The sequence below is a fragment of the Phyllobates terribilis genome, unplaced genomic scaffold (assembly GCF_046119375.1).
Source record: "Phyllobates terribilis strain yellow unplaced genomic scaffold, ASM4611937v1 Scaffold_207__1_contigs__length_3498100, whole genome shotgun sequence".
Taxonomy (NCBI): Eukaryota; Metazoa; Chordata; class Amphibia; order Anura; family Dendrobatidae; genus Phyllobates; species Phyllobates terribilis.
Genome location: NW_027362967.1, coordinates 589070 through 595734, shown reverse-complemented (window position 1 = coordinate 595734; position 6665 = coordinate 589070). Strand labels below are relative to the sequence as shown.

The window sequence follows — 6665 nt, the reverse complement described above, 5'->3', positions numbered from 1 at the left end:
GTGTCCAGAATATATTTGTCAATTTTTGTTTTAAGACTATTAGGTGGCATGTTGTGGTATTGTGCATAAATATTATATAGTGAGCTATAACAGCAATGAAATGCTTCCTCTATGTCAGTGGGGTTATGAATCTATAGCCGGGTGCCCCTTTTATTCTGGATACATATGTCCTTTGCATGTCTGGATGTAACCTCCTTGTCAATGAGCGGCCACATTTATCTGTGAATTCATACGAGTATCTTCACATGTGATCTTGGTATTTTATACACGTTTCATCTATTAATGACCTTCGCTCCTTTCTTTTTCCAATCAGACTGTTTTTATTAAACAAAACAAAGAATTACAGACATTTTGTTTTTCTTATAGAAACATTGTGAGAAAAACAATAAAAAGAAAGAAAAACCAGTAACAATACGACAACCGGTGTACAATGATACAAATCCCAATATCGCTCTATAGTACAAGGTTTTGGAATAGTAATTTTACATTTGTACATAAATGTCTGAAATATTCCTGACTGATTATTTTTTTCCCTATTGGGACAACAAAAGAAAAAGAATATATCTAAGAAGGGACAATTATATGGACTGAGACAATTATTATTCGCTGACACCTTGGGTATAAGGATATAAATTCCTGGTTTACTGTAAGGAAATGGACAAACGGTCCAGTATAGTATTTCTGAGAAGGTTTTCTGAGGCAATACCGGGGGTAATTAACCATTGTTCCATATGTGTATGGATTTCTTGACAGCGTTTCTTGATATATAAGCTCCCTTTCCAAGCATAGTGTTATTTATCCTGGATTTTAGTTCTGTTATCATTGGGGGAGAATTGTCTATCCAATGTAGTGCAACGATCTGGCTTGGAATAATATTCTGGAGCTAGCTATTGCCATATGGGAGTCTGGTCTACGTCCTCTCCCAGGAGTCTCAGGATACAGATTTTAGGTTCCAACTGAAGTTGTATCCCAAATACAGATAGTACAAGAGCGATCACCACAGTAGTCGCCAATATTCCCACATCATATGTATCAGGTGGGCGTCATTTTGACCACATCTAGGGCATGTGTCATCAGTTTGTATTAAAATTTTAAATAAAATACTTGGGGATCTATATACCCTATGAATGAGAAGAATTTGGGACAATCTTTGTGACTCTGACAATGAAAGATTCGGTGTCAAATCCAAGTTTCCTCAGATAAAGGACCCACATCCTCCTCCCATTTTGTCTTAACTATCAAAGGATATTTACCCAAATGTAGGGCAAGTAACTGCCTATAAATAAGGGATATTAGACATTCTGTATCCAGCGCTGTAGCAATGGTATCTATCGGGTGATGTCGATCAATCAGTATGGCGTTTATTCTAGTTGTGTGTTATATGCCTGACGTATTTGCAGATACTGATAAAGCACCCTATGTGAAAGGCTAAAATCTGCCTTTATTTGTTCAAAGCTCTTGAATAATCCATTCCTTAAGAGTTGTGATACCAAACATATACCCCTATCCACCCACTCACTAACATTATTTAGTTTCTGTAGCTCTGGTAAGTTATAGTTGTCCCATAAAGGAGTATAGTTTGTGTACTTTTCAATCCCCAGAATATTTTTACCCCTATCCCACACCTTATATATTAACTTTAGTTTAGGACATTTTAGGTCATTTTCTCGAGGAGGCCCCATATCTAGTACCGAGAATGGATGCTTCCGCTTGGTTCCTTCCATAAGTAGGTGCCCTGAAATTACACAATATTTGCGAGTACCCCATCCATGAAACTACCTTAGCTGCTTTCTAGCGTTAAGCAGGTCTGCGTATGTCTGGAGGGAAACAGATCATTTATGTTGTTTGCCAAGGAGATCAATCTGCTCAAGCAAATGGGAGACTTTAGCTGCTTTCTCTTTTTAGCCGGCATCCATGTTTTATTAGTATCCCTCTGAGGACGCATTTGAGAGCTTCCCATTGAAATTGTAAGGCAGTTTCATCATGCTCATATTTGTGAAGGAGTCTATAGTCTCAAGAAGGTCTGAGACACAGAGTGAGTCTTTCAGCAGATTATCATTAAGTTCCCACAGTTGAAGCCTTGGTGGAGTCAGGTATAGTCAGATTACAATATACAGGAGCATGATCTGACCATATAGCAGTCCCTATCAGATATGTAGGTGGCCATGTAAGCAAGTGATGACAATTTAATGAAAAGTCTCTACGGCTACGCATATTGAGTATAGGAGAATAATACGTATAATCCTTTACATCTGGATGTTGTATCTTCCATACATCGACCAGTTGGAAAGACCGGAGCACGTTTAGCAAAGCTTTTGGGTGATTTCGATTGGTGACTCCATCCCAGGAACGCCTCTAAAGAAGGATCCAAGACAAAATGAAAGTCACCTTCAATGATGATAAGCTCCTACAGAAAATGTTTTAGTTTAAGTATTGACATCATGTCTTAATTAGGTCACAATTAGGGAGATATAAGTTTGCCAAAGTCAAATTGTTGGAATAGATGGAGATCTTAAACACATACCTCCTCTCAGTGTCAGACAGTGTTTCTACAATAGTATGCGGCAGTGATCTGTGTCGGCCTATACTCCGCACCTTAGACTTCAAAACAGCATTTGTACTGTGACGCCAAGATGAATAATATCTGTTAGTAATCTGAGGTACAGTATATGATCGCCTCTAAAGTGGGTCTCCTGAAGAAGGAGAAAATGAACGTGTTGTTTATTCATATGATAAAACACTTGAGCTCCTTTCTCTCGAACATTAAGTCCTCTGACATTCAATGAACGAGTTTTGAATTGTGTCATATTATATGAAAAAAAAGGAGGAGGAGAGAAAGATCAAGAGCAAAGAGGAGGTATAGATGGTAGATAGTAATGTCTACCTCTCAGTGGCCAAGAGGTATAGATTATGAATATATCGAACACTAGGAAATTACGAAACAAGCAGATCCCAATGCAAGTCCTTAACTGGGGGTTGTCTTTACAGGCGTAAGTCAAACCTTTAGTCCTAGGGTTCCTATTAGGGGGAACCACAGAATATATAGCGAGCAAAGTAATACAGCCTGATATTACAGTAATATAATGTGAACTCAAATTAAATGCCGTTCTAAGATATGAACTGTGACATTCTGTATAGTGGAAGAGTGGCACCTAAAACTCTATTTAGATATATCTTATTATATTCTGAAAGAAATAAGTACGCATCTGCAAACTGTCTCTCTCATCAGGGAAAAGAAGATTCATTTCAGGAGCTCATATGATTGGCAGGTTCCTTTCCCGTCTGGGTGCATCACCATCAAATTCCTGATCCATTGAAAACCTTATGTGAGGTGCCGAAACTCTGTGGCAATGGTGGAGAAGGTGGCCAATCAGATATATGGATTCTGGGAATGTCCAGGACATCACAGAATGGTCTCATGTCGCTTTGATCTTTCAAAGTATACAATGTTCCTTTTTTTTCGGACTCGCAGGTGGAAAGGGTACCACAGGAGTACATCAGACCATTTTCCTAGAGAGTATCAAGTAGTGGTTTCAATACCCTTCTTTGAGCGAGTGCCATTCAGGATAGATCTGTATGCGTTTTCCATTGAAATCACCAGGACCCAACTCCCCTGCTTTCCTCAGAACGGCCTCTTTTATATTGGAAAAATGTATGTGACCGATAATGTCCCTTGGACGCTCAGGATCTGAGCCATGATTGCCTAATGTACGGTGCGCCCTGTCGATCTCCAGCTCCTTATCAATAGGGTCACCAAGGATGTAATTGAACAATGTCCACAGTGTTGGCCTGATCGCTTGTGCATTGATGATTTCAGGATATTATTGTGATTTTCTTGGTCATCAATGATATTAAACAGACTGTTTATTTGCTGGCTGTGAAGATCCAGTGTTTGTTTCTGAGCATTTTGATGGCCACAACTTGTACGACATCAGCCTCGAATATCTGTACCTTCTCGGTAAGCCGTGATAGGCTAGAAGTGAGGGGACATATGTCAGTTTTGTACGTGGTCTTCAGCCTTTGTATATATTGCTCTATCTCTTGTTTAGTAGGGATAGACACAATATGAAATATAAATCAATTATGGCGTTCCCTATATCAGAATCCTCTGTGGCTGCGGAGGGAGGGGAGTAAATTTCCCTGTGAAGCAAGCACTGCTCAGTATGTGGGCTTTGGTGAGAATACAGGGAGATTTGTGGTGCGGTTTTCTTGTGAGGCCTACATTAAGAGAGAAGATGGTGCAGGACTTACAGGCTTGAGCTGTCTGGCATCATGAGGGTTAATACTGCTTCTTTTTCCAAGCAGAGATGAGGCAGTAATGGCTCCGGAGCAGGATGATAAGACTTTCGATAAGAAACACTGCATACCAGACATGATGACCGAGGTGGAGGACCTCAGATTAACCTCAGATATCGTCTTTCTTTCCCATATCAGACGTCATATTTAAGGCCAGAAATTGCTTATAATTCCCCAGAAACACTGTCTGAAGAGAGTGCTTTCAGTTTGTGCATCCTCTCCGTGTTACGTCCAGGCCATGTCTTTCCTGTTGATATTCAATACGTCCGAAGGCGGCGTTGATTGGGACCAGGATTGTGTGATGTAACAACCTTATGTGAGCCCCAGAAATGCGAGTTGTGACACCAATGGAACGTCACCACAACGCAACGGGAGGTTTGTATGAGTGTTTTTATTTTAACAAGGCCAAACATGAGGAATGAGAAGGAGTTGTACCAATAGAAGTGGAAAACCCCTTTAAGAAGATACAATTTTCGGTTAGAATTTAAATAGGCTTCTCCCCTGTGTGACTTCTCTGAAGTTTATTAAGAGTTGATTTCTGTGTAAAACATTTCCCACATTAAGAACATGAAAATGGCTTCTCGCCTGTGTGAGTACTTTGGTGACTAAGAAGTGAGGATTTCTTCACAAAACATTTTCCACATTCTGAACACAAAAAAGGCTTCTCCCCTGTGTGGGTTCTCTGGTGTATAACAACATCTGATTTCTGGTTAAAACATTTCCCACATTCTGAACAGGAAAAAGGCTTCTCCCCTGTGTGAGTTCTCTGGTGCTTAATCAGATTTGATTTCTGGTTAAAACATTTTCCACATTCTGAACAGGAAAAAGGTTTCTCCCCTGTATGAGTTCTCTGGTTCTTACCCAAATCTGATTTCTGTTTAAAACATTTTCCACATTCTGAACAGGAAAAGGCTTCTCCACTGTGTGAGTTCTCTGGTGATTGACCAAATCTGATTTCTGGTTAAAACATTTCCCACATTCTGAACATGAAAAAGGCTTCTCCCCCATGTGGGCTCTCTGGTGGCTATGAAGAATCGCTTTACGGTTAAAACATTTCCCACATTCATAACAGGAAAAAGGTTTCTCCCCTGTGTGAGTTCTCTGGTGGCTATCAAGAATCTCTTTACGGTTAAAACATTTACCACGTTCTGAACAGGAAAAAGGTTTCTCCCCTGTGTGAGTTCTCTGGTGCTTAACCAAACCTGATTTCTGGTTAAAAATTTTTGCACATTCTGAACAAGAAAAAGGCTTCTCCCCTGTGTGAGTTCTCTGGTGGCTATCAAGAATTGCTTTACGGTTAAAACATTTCCCACATTCTGAACAGGAAAAAGGCTTCTCCCCTGTGTGAGTTCTCTGGTGCTTAAGCAAATCTGATTTATGGTTAAAACATTTTCCACATTCTGAACAGGAAAAAGGCTTCTCCCCTGTGTGAGTTCTCTGGTGATTGACCAAATCAAATTTCTGTTTAAAACATTTCCCACATTCTGAACATGAAAAAGGCTTCTCCCCTGTATGAGTTCTCTGGTGCTTAAGCAAATCTGATTTCTGGTTAAAACATTTCCCACATTCTGAACAGGAAAAAGGCCTCTCCCCTGTGTGAGTTCTCGTGTGATAGACCAAATCTAATTTCTGGTTAAAACATTTCCCACATTCAGAACATGAAAAAGGCTTCTCCCCTGTGTGGGTTCTCTGGTGGCTATCAAGAATCGCTTTACGGTTAAAACATTTCCCACATTCTGAACAGGAAAAAGGCTTCTCCCCTGTGTGAGTTCTCTGGTGATTGACCAAATCTGATTTCTGGTTAAAACATTTCTCACATTCAAAACAGGAAAAAGGCTTCTCCCCTGTGTGAGTTCTCTGATGTCTGATAAACCTTGACTTCTCTGTAAAACATTTTCCACATTCTGAACAAAAAAATGGCTTCTTCTTTGTGTGACTTCTCTGGTGATTAACAAGATTTGATTTCTGATTAAAACATTTCCCACACTTGAAACAAAAAAATCTTTTCTCCGCTGTGTGAATGTTTTGATGTTTAAGAAAAGACTTTTCGAGGGAAAAACTATTTTCATATTCTGAACGTGAAAATGGCTTCTTTGAATTAGTATCAGTTTGTTTTTTAATACTTATTTTGCGACTTTGATTTTCATTAGTAGTCGGTAATGAATCAGAAGACAGGACCTGTTTCAAAGGATCAGATGACAGATCTTTGCTGTGAAGGGATGATGGGATATCTGGAGTAATGGCATTCACTTCAATTGTATCCTGTGGGATCTCAAGATCATCTGATTTAAAAACTGAAGATGTCAGCTGTCCCTCTGATCTCCTGGTACAGTCATCTGCCAAGAATAAAACCAATTATTATTTATGAA

General features: G+C 39.6%; 1 protein-coding gene across 2 annotated transcripts in view; it reads right to left on the bottom strand.

Annotated features, from left to right (window-relative positions):
* Positions 1–433: 433 nt before the first annotated feature.
* LOC141213686 (uncharacterized) overlaps positions 434–6665 on the bottom strand; it is a 104762-nt gene continuing 98530 nt past the window's right edge. For both annotated transcript variants that reach the window (XM_073665288.1, XM_073665287.1), the window contains exon 7: positions 434–6632. In XM_073665288.1, the coding sequence (XP_073521389.1) occupies positions 5074–6632 (1559 nt within the window). In that variant the 3' untranslated portion in view covers positions 434–5073. The remainder of the gene's footprint in view (positions 6633–6665) is intronic.